Consider the following 23,617-nt stretch of genomic DNA (forward strand, 5'->3'; position numbering starts at 1 on the left):
TGAAATGAACTAATATTAGAATTGCCTTTCTATAAATAAATATAATTGACAAATGTATCCAATCTTCTTTCCGTGCAAGAGGTAGTCTAGATAATTTAATTCAAAATATTTATTTTCTCTTACATAAATTCTGGAAAACTATCGAGTTCCCTCTGACATCGTTAAATAGTAAATCAGGTGACAATCAAAGCGATCAATATGCAACTGAATGTAACAAGTATTTATATACCGGCAAACCTTTCGAGAGCCATGGGTTTTTCTTTATATTGATTAATAGTCAGAGAACTCGTAACTGCATGCCTGTAATGCGAGAATATGAAAGGCTTGTAACGCCTTGGATTGTCATTGTCGACAAGTTCTTCTGGAGCCCAGATTTCTGTGTCCTCTGGAAGAAAAGTGAAAAAACCAATCGACAAACGATCCCTCCAACCATTGTAAACCACACGATGCTCTGCACTCCGGTATCGCCCGTTACTCCACGCCTGCAAACAATCATCCCTTTTTCTTATCAAACCCTAAAGTGAAAAGAGACAGACATAACTGCAGGCGCATAGAAAATATTGCACCTTGAGGGAGTCCCCCACATTAACAACAAATGAATGAGGAAGAGGCTTCACATCGAACCACTCGCCCTCCCGAGATCGAATCTGAAGCCCACCAACATCATCCTGGTACAGAATTGTGAGGAAGTTCAAATCCGTATGAGGGACGAGCGCCTCCTCTCCAATATCGATGTTATCAGATGGATAGCCGTTTATACGCATTACTGCTGTCGATTTTCCAAAGTGAGAGCGGTAGAAAGCTTCGGCATCCAACCCCAGGCTTGCGATAACTATTTTTGTGATTACTTGTTCGAGATTGGACACAGATGAAGCGTATGCTGCCATCGTTTTGCTACCCAACGATGATAGAAATGTTCTTTAATTTGGAAAGAGAAAAATAATTTAAGATTTTGAAGGAAAAGGAAATTAATTAGATGAATGACATACCCGAATATTGCGTCCTCTTCTGGCCATATTTGGGAACATAATTCCTCAACAGCAGCTGGCTCTGTGGAATCTGGAAAGCGAAAACTCTCAAAAGTTGCATTTCGTAAATAAGTTGTCGTTGAATTACCTGTTACCGAGGCTCTATTTTCCGCCTCCGTTGCATGGGATAATAAAACTCGGCAAACATTCTCGGCCGTTTCCAAAATGTCCGCTGGAATTCCATGGTTTACAACTTGAAAAAATCCCCATTCTTTGCAGGCCTTTCTGGTTTTAGCGAGGTGAGGATGATCTACTAGCTGCTTCATATCTACACAGTCCAAATCTTGTGGAAACTCAGAGATGTCGATGAGGGGGAGATCAACTTGAGAATATACCGATAAAGTCATTTTGTATTTTGCTGTAACAACACAGAAACAGATTTTCAGCCCTTTTTTGTGGGGCTGCTTTCGAATACATCAAAAACAACACAGAAACAGAAACAGATGTGATGAGTATTTGAGACATAAAATTTTTAGGGGTGTCCAGCAGCCTATTTCATTAGGTGTTTAAACTTTTCCTTTTCAATTCATTATTATTACTGTATTTATTGTAAACTTATAGAAGAGGATGCTAATACTATTCCCATTTAAACATGTAAAATCACGGATTAAAATATCAGAAAATGGACTTAGTAAGAATAATAATCATCATACCTCGTCACTATGGTGATAAACAAAAAAATTGTTTGCCATTAAATTAATTAATTTATATATGTAATTTGAACTTATATGCTATAAATTATATAATTAGTAATAATAAAAAATGACGGTACTGACGGACGCAGTGACGAATTAGAATCTGTGAATTAAAAGATCAATTCATATGACCTAACGACGTGGATATGTGTATTAATCTATATCAAGGATGTCGATATGTTGTAGGTACAATAGCATACCTCGAGGGTCTTGTTACTATTTTTTTAAACCCATAACTCATTGTATATTTTACGGTTTAGTTTGCTGAGTAGCCACCACCAGACGAGAGTCCCGTTTACCAGGCCGAGAATCCAAGGTAAAATACACTGCTACTAAGATACAAGCACATATCTTGTACCTATATGTTCAAAGCATAAAACATAAAAGATACTGGAATATTATATTAGTTGAAATGATTGGAGAATATGTAGACATGTAGACCGGGCCAAAGATGATTGATTACAGATTTAAAAAGTTATATAATATATATTCATATGGTTGTTCAAACTTGCCTCTATACTCCCAATCTATGGGCAAAGTATATGTTATCATGAATTGGTCACATTTTTTTAGTTTTTATAATTTTAATTTAATATGACAATTTATCTAATAGATATAACTTAAAATGTTTGGGATGTTTTTCTGTATATCATTTTTTAATTCAATTTTTCTTTAAAATAGTTTACTTTTCAAAAGATATATACTCCTTAAAAAATTACATAAATGTGAAACATAGTATTGATTTTCATATTCATATAACTTTATGAATTATTAGATATTTAGAGAAGTGTTTTTGTAGAAGCAACATCTCTCCTTATGATTTAGCACAAAATAGCTCATACCATGATATATGAGTGTTTCCATATGATATATAAGATTTTTTTTCAACTTTTCTTATTCTCCATACAATCTATTATTGATGAATGTGTGTGTGTGTGTGTGTGTGTGTGTGTGTGTTGTATGAGGAAAATAATCATTTCATTTCATTTCCACCATTTATACTTCAGAGGTATAAGGTAAGGTTTTTTATGTACAAGTTTCTAAAATGTGATTTGTCGAGGATTCTACAAGTGTAGTATTGCTTCAACAAGCCATATAATTATGGAAGTAGAGGGGTTTTAGAGAATTTAATGGAGACAACTAAAAGTACTTGTCAAATTTAATAAATTATTAAATTATATCCAATATGGCTATTTTAAATCTAAATTATAGCATAGCTTTTCTATGCTTTTTTGTGAAGTGTAAATCTTGTGATGAAGGGTCAAACTAAAATTCTAATAATTAGAAAAAAATAATACACATTCACTGGAAAAAGGGTGGATACAAGATCAAAAGCACCTTAAGGCCAATTTTATATTTTCTAAATGTTTTAAAAATAAAATCATTAAGAATCTGGAGAAAGAAAAATCAAACAAGACAATGTACACATTCGTTTAACTTACCTTATACATTAGAGGAGTCTAGAAAAGCATTAGGAACATTGGCACTTTGTATCTCATATGTTTCTAATCTTTATTTTATTTTTGTTGGGAAAAAGGATTAAAGCCAATAATATATTAGTAAAAAATCTTGTATATATAAAACTTTGCTATGAAGAAGACTACTTTTCCACTTTCATGCCCTTTTCATGCATAATATTTGTTTAAAATTATTTCCCTATTCTAACATAGTAGAAGCATCTTCATTCAAGTCCATAACTATTGCATCATGACCCAATAAAGCTAGCTCCCAAAACTATGATGTGGGTGTTGAGATAGAGCATCACTAATTAAATAGAGACCCTAAGCTTAAAAAGAAGGGTCGATATTGTCATGAATGGAATACCTATGTTGGATCAACTTGAAGCTTTCTTGAAGAAAGAAGTACATGCACATACTCATCTACTCATCTGTTACCAATAGATTGTATCCTTGTGCAATTCTAAACTACTCATGTTAAGAGATAGATTGGGTCAGGTCCATGGCATTCTAGACATATATGGGGAGAAATATACTTGGGAATAAGATGCAACACTAGGGGGCATAGGTACAAGATTTTCCTCCCTATTTATGCTACAACAAAGCTTGTTACATTCATCATAGACATCTTTGAAGACTGCACCAAAATTTGCATTGGAGATTTGTGCATAAAATAGAATCTTCAATTAAGCATCCTGTACTCCATTTGCCATCTCTTAGAAGTGGTATCAACATTCCAAGTAGGGACAAAAATCCTAGAAGATTTAGGAAACCCAATATCTATATCCATTTTAGCCTTACTCTTGTCTAATAGTAGAGCACTTTCAAGACATTTTGTTAACATGGACAAAAATACAAGGTTATTTCTACTAGTTCCAGAAACAACACTCTCTCTTTTATTTCCTCCAAATATGAGCAACTACAAAATATAAAAAATTCTCAATACAAATTTCACTAGGAAATATCTAAACCAATCTCCTAAGATATAAACCTCATGATAGACTATTGTAAGCCAATGCTTATTAAATTATTTTCATCTTAGAAAATGCAACCTTGATCCAATATTTCTCTCATATTTGATAACCAATAAGAAACTAAGTTGCTTTCCTTATGGGAGTGGGAAACTAAGAATTCAACAAACCTTGGTAGCAACTTCTAGACCTCCTCCAACACATACTACAACTCCCAACTCATGACATTTTGTGACATCAAAGGTAATGTTATAATTTGAGAATTACCTTATATAACCAATCTGGAAATGCCTGTAGATGGAGATGGTTTAAGGCCTTTAGGTAAAACTTGTGCATCTACCACATTATTTGATCCATCTAGGACCCTTGCATAAAGTGCTTTTAGAATTTTGGCCCTATAATCCCTCACCACCACACCAAATTTTGACCTACTCAAAATTCCCTTGGAAGCCCCATCAAGGTTTAGTTTAACAAAAGGATGAAACAACATTTCTCACTTGGTTGAATTTGTAATTTATTTTCTTAACTTTCTCCTTACTAAGACACCTATAGGAGACATCTTTAGCTATTTCAAAGATTTCAAGATGAGGTTATCCACTGAGGAATATGTTTCAGATAGAAGTTTAGTTCTGATGGTATACACATTAAGGGTTTTAAAGAGTGATATTTCAATTTATTCATGAATGTTATCAACTATCATTATTTCTTTCTAAAAATCCTTTTTTTATTTCACACCACAAACCCCACACCACTATTGAAGGAACAATTCTATAATTTCTGCAAACAGGGATCGTTTGTTTAACAAAGGAGAACCAATCAACAAGTTGTTAAAGAAAGAGGGAAAAGGCCCTTCTAAACCCAATTTACTAACAACGTACTTCAAATACTCATGGGGAAAATTATAGTTTAGAAATAAATGATTAGTAATCTTCAATTCCTTACCATTTAACACAAATTAAAATCCATCCTCTATGTTAAGTTTGTGATGTATGTCACTTATCAAGATTCTATGTTGTAAAGCTAGCCAAAAAAGAATACCCTCTTTTGGTAGCAGAACATCATGCCAATAGAAGATAAATTTCCACTTACCCCTTAAGTCTAACCCATGAAGAAAATATATATAACCCTCTTTCAAGAACTATCTCCCATTAGAAATATTTTTCCAATTTAATTTATCCCCCTCATTGTCAATATAAAAAGGTCTCTGTTCTAGGCTTGAGTTCAGAATCCTCTCGTCATATCTTCACCAAAAATAGGAGTAGATGATAAGTATTTCCAAAATTCTTGTGGGAGCTCATCTTGTAGTTGAACAATGTAATTATAAACCCTTGAGTGCCACTCCCTTTGAAGGATATCTCTAGCTACATGAATGTTACATTTTGATTTAATTGAGAGGAAGTCATTCCATAAATTTTTAGGGCCTTCTCCCTAGAGTTTATTAACCAAGATAGCTAAGGTATAATAATCCCTATACTCTTCATTATAAAGTTCCATATAGAAGAGCCAATTGAGGGGTGACTCAATAAAAAAATTCCCTCATGTTCATTTCCATATAGGTATTTCATCCTTATTAGTTTTTCCCATAAAGCCATTTGGTTCTCGTAATATTTCCATGCTAATTTTATCGCTAGGCTACTATTCCTTTCATGCACATTATGGATCCACACACAACATGTACATCCTTGGGATTGCATATGTTATCCTATGACACTAGAGAAACCCCCCTCTTATCATCAAGGTTACCTTTCCAAATGAAATCCCTAAAAGTTTCTTCAAGGTTTCCATGATCCCTTTAGGATCCAAAATAATTCACATCACATAATTTGGAATTGTGCTCATCACTAATTTGGTAAGAAAATTTATTCTTTCTAATGATAGCCACCTAGCCTTTTAGGAAACAATCTTGTCTTTAATATTTTGAATAATTTTAGACCAGTACATTGATCTATTTGTCATGTCCCCTTTTCAAATAATTAAAAAATAATAATCTTTGCTAAGACAGGCAGGCCCAAGAAAGTGATGTTTCGGAAAAAGGGAGTTAATCTTTGGAAACCGTTGGACTAATAAATGATAATTATTATTAAAATATGTTTCATTAACCTCTCTTGGACGTGAGTTACAGTTATGCCCTTTTTAAAGAGGTTTGGAGGCATTTTGGGGGGATTCCAGACTTGATTTTTGCTCATTCTTTGTTATTCTTCAGAGGCTACCAAACCTGTGGAGAAGGAGACCCAAGAACGGGAGTTTGCAGGTTTCCAGGGAGACCCAAGAACAGGAGTTTGCAGGTTTCCAGGAAGGCTAAGGATGGGAGTTTGAAGCCATTCCATGTGCATGCTCATACAGAGTTTGCCTTTGTGCTGAATAGTGTAGATTTGTGGGTTTTTGGGTGTGTTTTTTGCATGAGTTTGGTGTTTTCAGTTGAGCACTTCATATCAGTTTTGTTTGCTGCTGTATTTCAGAATTTAAGCTGTTAAAATAGAGCTGAATATATGTATTGGGATGTGATTAAACTTCTGAGATAGTTTATTAGTGTTTTTGTGGTGTTTCCGGGCATTTTGTGTTAATTTCGGGAGCTCGATGAGCATAGTTTTTGTCCTACATTTGTGAGTTGTTGTGTAAAGGCTATATAGATCTGAAAACATCATTTTGTAGGCTGTTATGCTGCTGAAATTTCTGTAAAAATTTTCACTTTCAGATTTATTAATAACAGGTGAAGCTGTGAAGCTTTTTGGCACTATTTTCGGCATACCCGATTTGGGGTTTCTTGAGAAATTTGGTGGATCTTTGTGATAGCAGTTGTTTGATTTTGAAAATCTGATTAGAGGTGTGAAATACCATATCAAATCAGAAAAGGGGACATTTTAGTGGTATCAGAGCCATGATCTTGCCAGCCTGAGGGTTTGTAGAAGTTTGCAGGTCAGTTTTGACAACTACCCAGATCTTGCATTTCAGTTTTGAGAACTACCCAAATCTTGCATGTCATAATTTATGATTGCATGTTGCTTCTAATCAGATGCATGTCAAAATTTATGGTTGCATGCTACTTCTAATCATTTGCATTTTAGTTCTTGGTGTTTGAAGAAGTTATATCCTATTGGGGTTACACTCTACTTTATCCAGAATGGACAGGTATAGTACAGAGTCTCAGAGGGAACAATCTTGGATAATTGATAGCCAGAGTCAAAATAGTAGAAAGGATGGTTATTTAGACATTCGAGATAAACTTATGAAAATAAGCCATGACATGTCTAAACAGTTGGTTGAGCACCACCGTATAATGAATGACATGTTATCTGACCCAGCTAAGGTGGATAAGTTGACTGGATTTCTATTTGGCAGATTTTCTCACAGGACAGATGATACAATTCCCAAGAACTTGCATGAGGAGTTTGAGAAACTAGCTGATAGCCAGGTAGAGGTCTCAGATTCTACTTTGCCACAGGAGGTGGTGGGAAAGGATATTGCACAGATTGATAGTAACAGTCAACTTGATACTCAAATTGAGACAATTGTTTACAGGTTGTCAAAGGGTGATGCCACAGGTATTCAGGATGGTATAGTTACAACAGGAAGTGACTACAGTGTAGTGGGTTCAGATGATGATTATGAGGATGTTGTTGTGCAGGATGGTGAGATACCTGGTAGAGATGAGCAGAAATTGAGCATTCATGACTTTGCTGAGAAAGAGTACCAGGCGCAGTTAGATGCTTCATCAAATGAGGTTGAGGCAGGTAGTACTTCACATGATTTATCCCGCTAGCTGAAGGTGAGTGAAGATAGTATTGTGACTTCATTACCTCATCATGATAGGTATGTGGAGTTAGTTGGTATTGGTCATATTACTCAGGTGAGGAGTTTGCTTGAGTTACCAGTTGATTCTAGTTTACAGATATGGACTCGAGATTGTTATATTGGTGTTTGGGATTCAGTTGACTGGAGATGTTTAACACTTTTTGGTAGCAGTGTTTGTTTGGGTGCTATCATGGATTTGATTAGCAGATTACACGGTGTTGTCTTTTCTTGTGCCAGTATCTTGTCTGATGTTGGTATTAGTTTTTATACACCGGTGTTGGGCTTTGTTCATATATCCAGTTGACCATACTTGCTGGAATGTGTTGATGATCTTTCATATTTGGCAGTGTGTACAGATGAGTCCCAGGATCATATTGGCATTGATGACACCCAGGAGGATGTAGTGGGCAATTTTGAAGACTTAGTTTCTTTGGGTACAGAAGAGTTGGACAGCAATGCTACAGTTTTTGATACTCTGTATGTTGATATGAGCTTTAGAGTTGATTCACATGACATGGATGGTAATACTCTAGAGACTAGTAACTTTGAGGATACTCCTTTAGACAGTGCATCAAAGGAGGTTTGTAGGAGACAGTCAAGCCAATGCCATCATGTGTCTAATCAGTTGAGAGTTAGTGACCGAGACATTGCTATCACTTGCCAAGATTTTGATGCTGCTCGTCAGTTATTAGCAGTTTATGGATGGGGTTCTCCTACTAGTGATGAGCAGGAAGGAAGTTATCTTTCCTTGACAGAGATCCACTCTTTATGGGAGGCTATTCGGATTTTGAGACAGAATTATATTTAGTTGGTAGCTGATAGAGATTATCTTATGGAGTGGGGTAGTACAACATATGATGCATTGTTGGCCAAGGAAGATGAGGTGAGTGAGCTTACTGAGCAGCTTGAGGTGACTTCTGAGATTCTTGAGAGTACACAGTTGGCTTTCAAGGAGTCACAGTTTCATTTGGCTAAGGTGACCATGGAGTTAGAGCGACTACAATCTTTATCTAATTCTATACAGTCACAAGCTATGGTGTTTGGTGATTCGAGGATGTCTATGGCTGAGATTGTCAGAGACAGTGGAGATGGGGATGCATCCATCCTTGATACTAACATTGGCATATCAGGTTCATTCCCACTAGAGTCAGGTTTAGTTGAGTTGGGTATTGTAGCAGATTATTGTATGCCTGATAGGGTGGTGGCCTTTAGTACTGAAGGCACAAAGACTAGAGATGTATCAAAGGTCATGTGTGATGTTGGTGAGTCGACAGTTGGCATGGTTCCTGCTAGTAATGCTACTCCCTTGGTGATATCTTTGGAGGTAGCAGTCAGTTCCAACATGGTTGATGATCAATTGCAGTTAGTTTCATCTAGATTACAATCTGAGCCACTGACTGAGATTGCGCATTCTATCGGCATTACACTGTGAGGTACGCTCATCAATTTACCTTTGATGACCATGTTGATGAGATTATGATACAGAGATGTACTTTGGTTCCTAGTGCTTATCATCAGTTATGGAATAGTTTGATGCCTCGAGATGAGAGTTGTGATGGGCACAACATGGCGACAGGTTCTGTAGTTGATAGCTTGATAATACATGACTTAGAGCAGGAGTTTTGGAGTGATGCTTCAGCAAGTGTTGTTATTGATTCTACTCCTTTGGCTATGACATCTCCTGACTTAGCTAGTGATCAGTCACAGTGGGTTGTATCACTTGTTCATGGTGAGCTGTTGACTGAGGTTGGTTTTTTTAATCAACATTATATTGCAGGGTATGTACATCAGTTAACAATTGATCCTTATGCTGAGGAGTTGATGGCAGGAAAATTTGGTTTGGGTACCATTTCTTGTTGTTTATCTTATGATGGCTTTTCACCATCAGGGATGCATGGGAGTTATGGTTATGAGACAGTGGCCAATAATCTATAGAGTTGTGTTGACTGCAGGAGTTGTATAGTGTGTGGATTCTCCATACTTGGTATAGTTTCATTTGAGAGCATTCACCATTGTTGCAGAGTTGGATTGTACATTCCATATAGGCCAGTGGAATGCATTGACGGTATTTACTATGTTGGTAGTCCACTTTACTTGGGTTTTGATATTCTAAGAGTTTGTGTCTCATGGGTTTTTGACTGTGGTAATGGTGATTTTGGAGTTTGGTTGAGCTATAATTGCCAGTTTGATTATGGATTCCTCTTGGTCATATTGCAGAGGATCTTGCAGGAGTCTGTGTTAATTGGTAGTAGTATAGTTCATGACTACATTTGGGATCCAGGAGGATTGATTGGTTTATTGTTCAGCCATTGCTTGAGGACAAGCAATGTTTGGGAGGGGAGGACTTGTCATGTCCCCTTTTCAAATAATTAAAAAATAATAATCTTTGCTAAGACAGGCAGGCCCAAGAAAGTGAAGTTTCAGAAAAAGGGAGTTAATCTTTGGAAACCGTTGGACTAATAAATGATAATTATTATTAAAATATGTTTCATTAACCTCTCTTGGACGTGAGTTACAGTTATGCCCTTTTTAAAGAGGTTTGGAGGCATTTTGGGGGGATTCCAGACTTGATTTTCGCTCATTCTTTGTTATTCTTCAGAGGCTACCAAACTTGTGGAGAAGGAGACCCAAGAACGAGAGTTTGCAGGTTTCCAGGGAGACCCAAGAACGGGAGTTTGCAGGTTTCCAGGAAGGCTAAGGACGGGAGTTTGAAGCCATTCCATGTGCATGCTCATACAGAGTTTGCCTTTGTGCTGAACAGTGTAGATTTGTGGGTTTTTGGGTGTGTTTTTTGCATGAGTTTGGTGTTTTCAGTTGAGCACTTCATATCAGTTTTGTTTGCTGCTGTATTTCAGAATTTAAGCTGTTAAAATAGAGCTGAATATATGTATTGGGACATGATTAAACTTCTGAGATAGTTTATTAGTGTTTTTGTGGTGTTTCCGAGCATTTTGTGTTAATTTCGGGAGCCCGATGAGCATAGTTTTTGTCCTACATTTGTGAGTTGTTGTGTAAAGTCTATATAGATCTGAAAACATCATTTTTTAGGCTGTTATGCTACTGAACTTTCTGTAAAAATTTTCACTTTCAGATTTATTAATAACAGGTGAAGCTGTGAAGCTTTTTGGCACTATTTTCGGCATACCCGATTTGGGGTTTCTTGAGAAATTTGGTGGATCTTTGTGATAGCAGTTGTTTGATTTTGAAAATCTGATTAGAGGTGTGAAATACCATATCAAATCAGAAAATGGGACATTTCACTATTCTTTCCTTGGAGAAATGAGATACCTAAGTACTCAGACAGGGTATGAGACATCTGATAGCCAAAGACCCACTAAATATATGTTATGGTCTCCTTACTTAAGTTAAAGAAAAGAAATTTTTTTTAGTAGGGTTCATCTTTTGACCTGAAGATTGGCCATTATTTCTTTAGCTTCCTTGACACACCCACTACCAAATATCAAGGATTTATCTTCAAATAAATTATGGGTAATGGAAAAAGGAGAATTATGATTTGAATACATTTCTAAAGATCTCTTCCTCTATTGTTGTAGTCTTCATTAACAAATCATGTCCATATACTTCTAGCTCATAAATATTATCATTTTCATGCGCTTCCTCTTCTTTCTCATCTTCTTCAATTTTAGGATGCTCTTTATCTTCTTTTGTACCCCATGCATGATACTCCACTATATCTTTTTTATTTTCTACATCAAAATGATTAACACCATCTCATTTTTGATGAAGCACTCTTCTCTTTTGCAAATTAACTTTAAATTCATCCAGTTTCTTCTCCAAATCTAAGAATGTAACTCATAATTCTTCTTGATTTCTTCTTTGTCTTCTCCATAATCATTTCTTCATAAGACAAGATTTACCCAACCCACAATTCCTTGTACTGGGTGGTCTATCCATACTCTTGGCTGAAATCATGATCTTGTAATAAATTAACTCACATTTGGAAAATTTTCTACCCTCTCAAAAACTCCCACTCTTATAAACTTTACCCAACCCACAATCTTGGTGAAAACTACCTCATAATCGGAAATATATCTACATACTTCGAAACTCAATCTCTAAAATCACTAATAGAGGGCCAAACCACCCTTACAAACTATAAGAAAAAACAAAAACATATGAAGATATAGAGAAGATAAAAAAACATCATAAAGTGTCAATTAATAATTTTTATTCCTTGTGAAATATCAAAAATGAGAGAACTCCAACTTCTTACCATATAAGAAAGATTCCAATATGAAAGCTTACAAACAAAGAACTTCCAACTTGTTTGTACAATAATAGATTCTACACTAATAGCTTCCAAAAAGAGATCTTCTACATAAGAGAGCTTACAATCAAATAGCTTTCACTTCAAAAACTTCATTGAGGAAAGCGTTAATCCCAATACCTTACACTTGAAAATCTTCTATCTCAATTTCCTAATTAAAAATTCTCATATGCATTTCTTATATAGGCACTTAACACCCAACGTATTATAAATGCAACAAATGTGGGATAAAAGGTGAATGGACTAACATATAACAAATATTAAATTTATTCTATTGAAAATCTTTCTTGTAACTACTTCCTACAACTCGTGTGCATGATTTTCCTTATCTTGACCTTCTTCTGGTTCTTTCTACAAAATCTCTTAACAACCATGTGGATTTTTGTTCTTGTCTCATATCGAACCCTACTAGATCGTTTGAAATTCTTGATGACATAACATGTATAGGCCCCATCCCTCCCAGGGGCCCCCTAAGGTTGTGAGTTCCAAAGGAGATGCAATCCCAAAGTCAGACTAGAAAGGGATTGTCTTGGGTTCCAAGATACCCACCTATTAGGGGGAAGAACCTAAGGTGGTTTTAGGAATAGTAGGGTTTGATATTTCACTACCCAACTTGGTGGTTGACTTTTCTCCTCTAAGCTCTCCTTGACTCAAGTTGGGAAATTTTTTTCTTTCCAACTTGGTGTGGACGTGGTTTGGAAATGTTGTTCAACTGGATAGAGACTAGTTGCATCTGTCATTGTCTTTATGATGGTGAGCTCTCTCTTTCTATTTAATTTCACAAGTGAAGTTAACAAAAATATAATTTTGGAGGGCTCCTAACATTACGGCAAACATCTCTTAATTCTCACCAAATATAATTCAAGATTTCACTCAAATCTTGATTTGCATAGGCTTATGCCTTCTTGGCTTATACTTTTGGGGCTCCCTCTGGAATTCTTAGATGAGAAGATTTTTAGGTGTATTGGAGACTCTTTCAAGCACTTCATTAAAGCCAAAATAACCACCAATACTGGGGGTAGACTGGGTTTTAATAGATTATTTGTGAATGTTGTGATGAATAACTTGAACTTTCTGACAATAGTGACCCTAAAATCAAAATGGGTTGCTTTGTTACAACTTATCTTGTATGAAAATTTCACACCCTTTTGTTAAAATTATAATATATTTTTTCACCTAGTTGGGTACTGCAAATTTAGTGTGAAGCCGAAGGAGAAAGTCTCCTCTCCTAGTGTGGTTGTAGTTGAAAGCTCAAAAACAATCAAAACAAGGGACCTGGATAGCACAGAATCACCTAAGATTTTGGACATAAAAGAAGTTCATAGTTTAGGTGGAAGTAAGGGACCCCAAAAAAGGGATGAAGGACTATCCAAGGATTTGGAGGTAGAAATGGCCCCATAGGTGCATAACAATAGCAGCCTTGAAGCTTGTTGGAAGCATGAATGTTGATGAATTTCGTATGGGGGAGTATTGTAGAAACATGATTAGATCATTATCATGATGATATGTTACATTCATGACTGTGTTTGTCATTGATGTCAACATAATAGTTTTTTGTGGTATTTGACAGAAGAATAATAGAAAGATCAAGTTGATGTGGATAGAAAATTGAGCATTTTCACTAAGCAACGTTAAAGGGAGATAATAATAAGTTTCTAATATATGTAGCTATCCCTTGAAGCATATGATATTAAGTCTACAAGAACTTATGCAAGTTTCTAAAGACTATTCTGAGATAGAGTTTACAAAGGAATGTTCTAGTAAACTTTTTATAACTCTCAGTAGAGTTTCTATTCTGAGAAGCCAAAGTTAAAGATGTGAAGAAGACATTATGGAGATGATACAACTAAGATCCCTCTTCATAATTTAATATGTACAAAAATTTATTCAAGTTGCAAATTGAAAGATTAATTCTATCGCTAAGTGTAATGTGTTCTTAATGTGGTCCTATAATAATTAATTAAGAAGGTGTAATAGACAACTCAAGGAATTGTTGTATGGATTTAGTATAAAGGAAGGACATCTTCCTTTATCAAATATGGATGAAATTGAATGACTGTATGAAACAAAAAGAACAAAATTAAAAGATATGAAAAGAAGAGTGATGGTGAAGGAAACATCATTGTTGAGGTTTTATTGTGTGATATGAAGTTTGATACTTGGATCCAAGGTTCGTGAAATGGTTTGATAATAATTGTTCTGATTGACAAGATAGACAAAAGAAGTTAAAGAAGAATTTAGACAATTATTCTTCCAGAAATATTTGAGAGATCAATTCGATAGTGATTTCAATGGTATTTCCCTAGAAGTTGTTTGGATAGTGGGTCCTTCTATATTCTACAACTCCTAACAAGGTTGCAATCTTCTAATAAGGATTCAAAGTCTCCTTGCAAAAACTCATATGTAGTCAATGTTGTAATAGACTCCTAACAAGTTCTAACCTCTAAAATAGAATGTTTATATTAGGACATCATCTTACGGGCATCATTCCCACTATGGTTTTTCCTCTGATCAAGGGATTCTCTAGTTAACATATCTGGTGTAATTGTTTATGTGGATCTTGTTATGGTTGCTATTTACTTTGGTTGAATGGTTAAGATTATTTAAGGTGGATAAATGTTTTAAGTATTGAATAAATGATTCACCCCACTAGTTATCTTGGTGGAATATTGTTTCTAAAAATTGGTATCAGAGCATTAGGTCCATGAAGGTAAATTTTAACAACTTTGGGAGATACATGGAAAACATATTCAGAAATGATAGTCTGAAGTTTGATGGAACAAATTATGACAACTAGAAGGAAAAAATGAACACATGTCTATTGTGTATGGGTCCAAGATATTGGCTTTTGACAAAATTAGAAAAGAAAATCATTGTTGAAAAAGATTTGGAAACTAGTACCAAGGAAGCAAAGGAACTTTTCATGTGCGACATGAGAGCTAGAGAAGCACTGTTGTCTACACTTTTTGAAATTGAGTACAACCAAGTATTTAGTCACTTATTACCTCGCATATGATTTGGAAAGATTTGGAAAATAGTAATAAAGGTGATCAACATTCTAAGTTAAGGTTACAAAGTTAGGTGTGTGAATTTCAAGATGGTCAAATGCTAAAAGATGAATCTATAAGAACATATATAAGTAGAATATTAGAAATTATGGCGGGTATTAGATCTGAAGGATGGACCAAGTAGGATGATGAGGTGATATGGGAGATATTGAAAAGCTTAAAATAATAATTTAAGCCACCAGTTCAAATGATACATTTTATGGTTTCTTGTAACAAAGGTTTCACAAAGGAAACATTACTTGCGATACATGAAGTAGTTTAGAATAAGCTAAGATAGTCTAGAGAATTGACTAGAATAGAAACAACTTTTAGTACCCTTAATATTTGACCTAGTTTATCGATGAGCACAAGTGCTAGAGAAAACTTTGATAGCAATGGCAGATCTGATTAGGATAGAAAGATAGAAGGAGTATCCCTTCTAGTAACAAGAGAAAAGAATGGTTAGAAAATCTTTAGATGTTGGACTTTTAATGAATTTGGTCATTATGCATCTAAGTGTCCTAAAAGAGAAAAAAAGTATAGAGAAAATTTCAAACCTAGAAAAGATAGAGTGTTTGTATGCAAATGAATAAAATGTTGTGATGAATAAGCAGTAAGCACTAATGATGATGAAATAGGATTTGTAGCTATTAAAGAAGAAAGTCCAAAGAAAATGGATTTGGTATCTCATGTTGAAAAGAAATATGATTGGATAATTGGCAGTGGTTGTTCACATCATATGACTGGTGATATGAACAAGTTTTTTGACTTCAAAAGTCATTATGGAGTCATTGTTGGAGTTGGAAACAATGTAATGTGCCATGTTAAAGGTATTGTATCTATAACTCTTGATGGTAAGACTAACACTGAGGATGTATATTTTGTTGATGGTTTGAAACACAATCTTCTAAGTTTGGAAAACTAGTAGATAAAGGTTATCGGTTATAGTCCACAGAGAAGACATGCATGATCAAAGATAAAGATGGAAAGGTAACTAGAAGAGGAACAAGATCTAAAGGTAATGTATTTCAGTTGTTGAATCCTACTAAAATAACATGTTTTTTTGCAAAGGTAGATGATAGTTACTTATGGCATAAGAGATTTTGTCATATAAACTTTGAAAACATTGTGAAGATTAGTAGTATTTTTGTAGTTAGAGATTTGCTTGAGATTGTAAAGCCTACTAACACAATTTGAAAGGAGTGTATTGGAAAAGCATAACAGAACTTCTTTTCCTTGCAAGAAGTTTACTACTATAGAAAAATTAGACATTACACATACAAATCTTATTGGTCCTACAAAGACTTAAGGATTCTATGGTGAAAGGTATTTCATGATTTTAGTTGATGACATTTCTAGAATGATGTGGGTTGCATTTCTTAAAGAAAAATATATGGCATTTGATAAGTTCAAGATATTTAAGAATAAAGATGAGAATGAATTAGGTATGAAGATTAAATGTTTACGATAAGATAGAGGAGGATAATTTACTTCAAATGAGTTTAACATATTTTATGAAGCTAATGGAATCAAAAGATAGTTGTTAGCTCTGAGAACTCCTAGAAAAAATGGGATTATAGAGAGAAGAAATGGGTCAATACCAGAAGCAACAAGAGCTATGCTAGATGAGAATGATATACCCAATATGTTTTGGAGAGAAGTTGTGAATACAACAGTCTACACTATGAATAGAGTGCAAGTCATGAAAGACACAAACAAGATCCCTTATGAACTATTGTTTGGTCACTCACCTATAGTTAAGTATTTCAAAAATTTTGGTTGTAAGTATTATATCAAAAGAGATAATGATATTGGGAAGTTTGCTACTAGAAGTGATGAATGTATGTTTCTTAGTTATTCATTGAAAAGAAAGGCTTGTAGATGTTATAATCTGAGAACTAAGAATATTACAGCAAGTGTAAATGTAAGAGTTGATGAGAAATTTAGGATACAAGAAATAATAATTAAATACAATTTTGATGATGAGAAATTTTTTAATAAACCAAGGAATGATGAACTATTCTTTAAGAGTAATAATGATTTGTAGAATAAATCAGAGTTGAGGCAGGAACAAAGCTTGGAACCTTTAATAGAGCTAAGAGTTGAGATAACAACTCCTACTTTGGGCAAGAGTATGACAAAGAATCATCCACTCGAGTATGTCATCAGAAGAAGAATGAAGAACTATGTTTGTTATCTCAAGTTGAATTGAAGAATGTAGATGAAGCATATAAATATGACTATTGAAAGCAACCTATGAAAGAAGAATTGGATTGGATAGTAAAGAATGAGACATGAAAATTGGTCTCCAGACTAGCAGACAAGCACATGATAGGAACAAAATGGGTATTTAGGAACAAGATGAATGAACAAGGTGAAGCTATAAGGAACAAAGAAAGATTGATCTCTTGGCTAAGAAAGAAGTATGATTGTACCTCATAAAGTATAGAAGAAGCAGACTATGTTGCAGCAGCAAACAATTGTAATCAAGTTGTTTGGATGAAGTAGATGTTGAAGGATATAAGGATATAATTTAGTAAACCTATTGTCATACATTGTCACAACACAAGCATGGTGAATATGTCAAAGAATCCAGTGTTGCATTCTAAGACTAAGCACATTTCCATCAAGTATCACATGCTGAGAGAAAAAGTTGTAGAAAAGAATTAAATTGTAATATGTAAGCACCAAAGTGTAGATTGTAGATATTTTCACTAAGCCTCTTCTCAAAGAGACTTTTGGGTATTTGCGATGTATGCTAAGGGTTATGCCCCTTCCTAAATCAGAGTAAATGATGAGAGAGTGCATCAGTCCAATGTAACAGAGCATTATTGTTTGTTTGGACTGAATTCTAATGTTTCCTGTATGGGGGAGTATTTGTGATGGACATATTCATCTAGGACTCTTGTTGGATGTTTTTTTAAATAGTGTCTTTGGACACTTGAGCAGGTCAAAGATAGTTGTTACAGAGAATGATCATTGTTGAAACCTTAGACATTGATGTCAATGGGGGAGAAGTACAACATGAAAAATGGTTTTGAAGAAGAAAAATAGTTTAAGAGAAGTAATAGTTTGGGAGAATTATAGCACAAAAGAATAATTGATGAAGAGGATTTGAAAAGAAAGATTAGCATTCTTTGCAATTGGTTTTCTTGGAACTAGATTTTTTTTATCTATGTTGCTATCAATGCCAAAGGGGAGGATTGTTGGAAGCATGAATGCTGATGATATTCCTATATGGGAGTATTGGATCATTATCATGATGATATGTTACATTCATGACTGTATTTGTCATTGATTTCAACATAGAAGTTTTATGTGGTATCTAATAGAAGGACAACAAAAAGATCAAGTGGATAGGGATATATAGTTGAGCATTTTCACTAAGAAAAGTTAAAAGAAGATACTACTAAGTGGTTAGTATATGTACCTAAACTTGGAAACATAAGATATTAAGTTTCGAATAAGTTATCCAAGATTCAGTGAAGATTGTTCTAAGATAGAGTTTACCAAGGCATGTTTTGGTAAACTTATTATATCTCTTAGAAAAGTTGTTATTCTAAGAAGAAGAAGTTAAAAATGTGAAGAAGACATTCTAGAGATGACATAGCTAAGCCCACTCTTCATAATGTTATATGTACAAAGAGTTGTTCAATTTATTAGGTGAAAGAATAATGTTATCGCTAAGTGTAACGTGATCTTAATGTGGCCCTATAACAATTAATTGAGAAGGTTTAATAGCCAACTCAAGAAATTTTTTTATTGATTTGATATAAAGGAAGTACATTTTACTTTAGCATGTATGGATGAAAGTGAATGATTGTAAGTAGCACAAAGATCAAAATGCAAAGATATGTATAGTAGAGTGAAGGTGAAGGAAAATTTGTTCTAGAGGTTTTATTGTGTGATCTGAAGTTTGATACTTAGATATGAGGTTTGTGACCTAGTCTACAAGGTCTAGGAGTGATTGGTCTAGTTGATAGGATAGAGGAAAGAAGTTAAAGAACAATACAAACAATTATTTTGTAAGGAATAGTTGAGAGATCAGTTGGATAGTGAGTTCAGTGGTCTTGCCCAAGAAGCTATTTGGATAGTGGGTCCTTCTCTCTTCTACAATTCCTAACAGGTTGCTAATAGGTTTGGAATCTTCCAACAAGGATTCACAGTCTCATAATAGGGACTTATATGTACTAAATGTTGTAATAAACTCCTAATAGGCTCCACCCTCTAACAAGGAATATTTATATTAGTACATCATATTGTGGGCATCATTTCCACCAAGGTTTTCCCTCTGGTCAAGGGTTTCCCTAGTTAACATATCTAGTGTAATTATGTACGTGCATCTTGTTATTATTGTTGTTTACTTTGATTGAATCATTAAGGTTATTTAAGGTGGATAAATGTTTTAATTATTAGATAATTGATTCACACCCCCCCACTCCTCAATTATCCTGGTGGACTATTGTTTCTAAAAAAGATAACGAGACTAGTAGTAGGATCTTAGTGACTGAAGTTGGAGAGGATCCTTGTTGAGAATTGTGTCTCAAGCTTGCAATCTTCTTCCAGAAAGCTCTACAAAATTGTAGCTAGAAAACTTTAGAAACCTTTTAGAAAATTCTAGAATTTGTTTGTGGTTGTTTTTCACATGTTTATGAGTCAAAAAAAGGTGTATGAGTTGTTAAAAATGTGTCTACTCTCTAGAACAATGTAGAAGGGCTATGTCTAGAATGTAAACAACTCATTATATGACTTTTATTGGGGTCTAAAATAGAGGACAAAATTATGGACAAAAATGGTATTCTTGGAGTTACAAATTACAAGTGGGTAACATGTGGCATGGTTGTTTTTCCCATGGTTTTGGCCCATGGGTTTGTAAAACCACTAATGATTTCCAAGTGGAAAATCACTATAAAAGGAGGGCTTCAAGAGGTGTTTGAATCGTTGAGTTTAGTCTACAAGACTCATGCTAGAAGGAGTCTCTTTGAGTCCAAGTCCGAGTTCGAGTTGTGGTGATGTGCTCCTGTAAGAACTTGCATTGCAAGTGTATTAAAATCTTCCAGATTGGAGAATACATTGTGTGGGTTTTGGAGGGTGGGGCTTTCATCCCAAAAGGGTTTCCCCATGGTAATCATTGTGTTATGCATTCATTGTTATTTTTCTTATGTTATTATGCATTTCTTGAGATCTCTGTAATAGTTAGTTAAATTTGCATAATCTTCTCCTCAAATATTAGTGTAGGAAGTGATTCCACATGCCTTAGCTTCCTTACAAGTGGTATTACAGCCTAGCCAGTTTTGGTTTGATTTTTTGGGTACAAGGTTTTTTGAGCTAATCAAGGTTTGATTGGGAGCTTGTGTAGAGGTTTTTACTTCTATGTTACAAGATTGCAAAGATGGTAAGCACATTAGGGACGATTGATGTAGAGAAGTTCTCTAGCACAAACTTTGAAATGTGGAAGTTGAAGATGGAATATCTATTGATTTATTAGGATCTATGGAATGCAGTTAATCAAGAGAAACTAAAGCCCACAAATCCAACTTCAACTACAGAGTATGATGTGGGAGACTAAAAAGATAAAAGTTTCATTAGCTCATGTCTTGTAGACTCTATAATGATTAATGTCGATGAAGAACCTACTATGGAGAAGCTTTGGAAGAAGCTAAGTGAGATCTATATAGAAAAATCACTTGTGAACAAGATTTTCATGAGGAAGAAGTTGTATTCTTTGAGAATGGAAAAAGGTGGATAGATTTCTCAGCATCTTAAAAGTTTTAATATGTTGGTGACTAAATTGACTTCAGTTGGGGTGTGGATGGATGAAGAAGAAGCTACCAAATATTACTATGTATTTTGCTAGACTCATGGGACAACCTTGTCATCTCCATAGGGAGTATTTTAGTTGTCTTGAAGATGGAAGATGTTGTTGGCTCTCTACTTTTGGATGAGATGAGAAGGAAGGTCTCTTTGAATGCCAAAGAGGCTTTGAGTGTTTGAGGAAGACCAAGAGAAAGAGGCAAGAATGAGAAGCATCATGGTTGTTCTAAGTTGAAGAATAAGGGGAGATCAAAATCTTGTGGTAAATCCAAGGTGATCTATTGGAATTGTGGCAAACCTCAACACTTCCAAAAGCACTGCAAAGAGGAAAAGAAGAAGAAGAAGAAATAAGATTATGATTCTAAGTCTCAGAAGGAAGATAATGATGCTTTCATTGCAGCCTTGACAAATCATGTAGGTGATACTGCATGGTTGATATAGACTTGGGTGCATCTTTTAACATTACTCCTATTAGAAATGGGTTTAGTAAATATGAAAATTTTGATGGTGGTAAGGTTTATTTGGGTGATATCTCAGTTCTTGATATTGTTGGTTGTGGAAGTATTCATGTGAAATTTTTTGATGGTAGAATTAGAAGATTTTGTCATGTCCCCAATTTTTTGGTGACAGTTCGATTTAATTAATTTAATTAATACTCGTTGTCCAAGGACGACTAATTAATTATTTTAATTAAATAAATAAATAACTTTATATTTAATAAAGTGACTTGGATTATAAAAATATTTAATAAAGTCACTTGAGGGATAAGATCAAAAATGTTCTAGAAGTCTCTGGAGAGGATGGAGAAAAAAGAATAAATAGGCACCCCGGGGCTCCATTCGAATCAGGCAGTTGATTATCTCTCTTTGATTTTCAGATTGTGATTCAATCACAGGTGCATTGTGGAACCTAGGGTTTCTACAATTTTCACAGTTGGCCATTGAGAACGATAACTCTCAATCGGTACGCAATTTTGACGGTGTGAAATATCATCCGAATTATTGCAGATTGGAGGTGACATTCAGTCATTTCATCAGGGAAAAATTTGTGGCCTGAGGCCAAGATTGGTGGATCAGTTCTAAGAATTGATATTCATAGATTTAAGCTTTCGCAAGGTTTATTATTTCAGGTGGCGAAAGGAGTAGGGCGACATCTTCAGCATTCAATATAGGAAGGTTAACTGTCATTTAGACACCGGTTAGAATATATGACACAGTGACAGCACAAGCAGAGGTGACAGACATTTTTCAAGGTCAAGCCGTAGGCGGAAATGATTAATTGGGTGCCATTTTATATTAAACCTCACCAGATCTGACAGGCGGCGATCTCAGTGTGAGTTGTGACATCTTATAGCGATTAAAAACTGAGACAATTGTAAATATATTGCATACTCTGCCGTCTACATGGGTCCAAGGGAGAAGATCTCTGTCTAAGATTGCATACCAGTCACCAGGGGGGGTTTTGGGTTCATCGGCTCTGAGTATTTATATAGCCGACTCAACGGATTGCGAAGACCAGGCTGGAAACGGTGGTCAGCACGAATTGCGTCCATTCCGGTAGGCGGGATTAGGAATCTTCAAAATCGCACAAGAGTCGGATTGGTCATCTGATCTCTGAGATCAAAGGGGAGAGGCGCATTTGGTGTTTCCAACCGGCATTGATTTCCTTCGCAACCAGTTGTCTCGACTTCCATTTGCATATCGCGATCAGGCTCCACCAACAGTAGTGTTGATAGGTGATCAAGGGAAAGATTTAGAAATGAACTTCCAATTCTTGCGATCTGCAGTGAACTTAATAGCAGTCGGCATCAGGCACAAATGATAGAAGGCAGAATAGAGAAAGGGAGCGGATAGAATAAATTCAAATCCGTCCATCTGCAACATTCAGGATTGAGAAGGAAACGGGCAGAAGAAACATCTTTCAATACAAGCGACTTCCTTCGGCATCCGTAAACAGCACTGGCAATTGCGTGAAGTTTGGAAAGATCACTAAATCATCACAGAGTACAATGACATGGGTTTGGAATAGGTTGCAATTAATATTGAAGCGATTCCCTCTGAACAAACAAGGTCGAGTCTGAAGTTAAATACGATCCACTCTGGACCCGCCTCAAGTTCGAAATCAACCATCAGCCTTTAAAATAGAGGTTCAGACTTAGGTTCTTTATTGTCAATTGGTTGTAAAAAGGAATATGAATAAATCAACTAATCTTAGCAGACCAAATTCGTGCTTTAACCAGATCTGATATTCATTTCCATTGAATTGTTATTAGCTGCCCTGTTATAGAATACTGTCGGCATTATCATTTAACTTGCTATTGTTGGAAAATTATTACATTTCTCTTCCTCATGTGAATGCCAAATATATTTAAAAATACCACAGTCCAGTATTATCTTCCGAGGTCTCAAGGTTAAAGTCATCACAGTTCGCTTACAAAATGTATGACAAAATCTCAAACCCTTGAAGTTAAGTTTTGGGTGTAAAAAGGAGCAATCATCCGGTCGGGGATAATACAGTGGTATCAG

At 35.1% G+C, this 23,617-nt stretch overlaps 1 protein-coding gene across 1 annotated transcript; it reads right to left on the bottom strand.

The window, feature by feature from the left end:
- Window positions 1–221: 221 nt before the first annotated feature.
- Window positions 222–22,644, bottom strand: LOC149543701 (C4-beta,C20-epoxidase-like). The gene is made up of 5 exons (XM_089795827.1): window positions 22,536–22,644; window positions 22,394–22,455; window positions 990–1,429; window positions 567–894; window positions 222–482 (listed from the first exon to the last, which is right to left on the bottom strand). The coding sequence occupies exons 1-5, from the start codon at window positions 22,642–22,644 to the stop codon at window positions 222–224; spliced, it is 1,200 nt and encodes a 399-aa protein (XP_089651953.1).
- Window positions 22,645–23,617: the final 973 nt, after the last annotated feature.

Source organism: Cupressus sempervirens, chromosome 8 (assembly GCF_028749045.1).
Source record: "Cupressus sempervirens isolate cs-2001-9-10 chromosome 8, ASM2874904v1, whole genome shotgun sequence".
Taxonomy (NCBI): Eukaryota; Viridiplantae; Streptophyta; class Pinopsida; order Cupressales; family Cupressaceae; genus Cupressus; species Cupressus sempervirens.

Bases quoted from the DNA above. Each gene is read 5' to 3' on its own strand.
- LOC149543701 (XM_089795827.1), bottom strand. From the start codon at position 22,644: ATGGACGCAATTCGTGCTGACCACCGTTTCCAGCCTGGTCTTCGCAAT. The intron at 22,456-22,535 runs GTATGCAATCTT...CAATTGTCTCAG, and splicing joins AAAACCCCCCCTGGTGACTG to TTTTTAATCGCTATAAGATG. The intron at 483-566 runs GTGCAATATTTT...GATTGTTTGCAG, and splicing joins ATGTGGGGGACTCCCTCAAG to GCGTGGAGTAACGGGCGATA.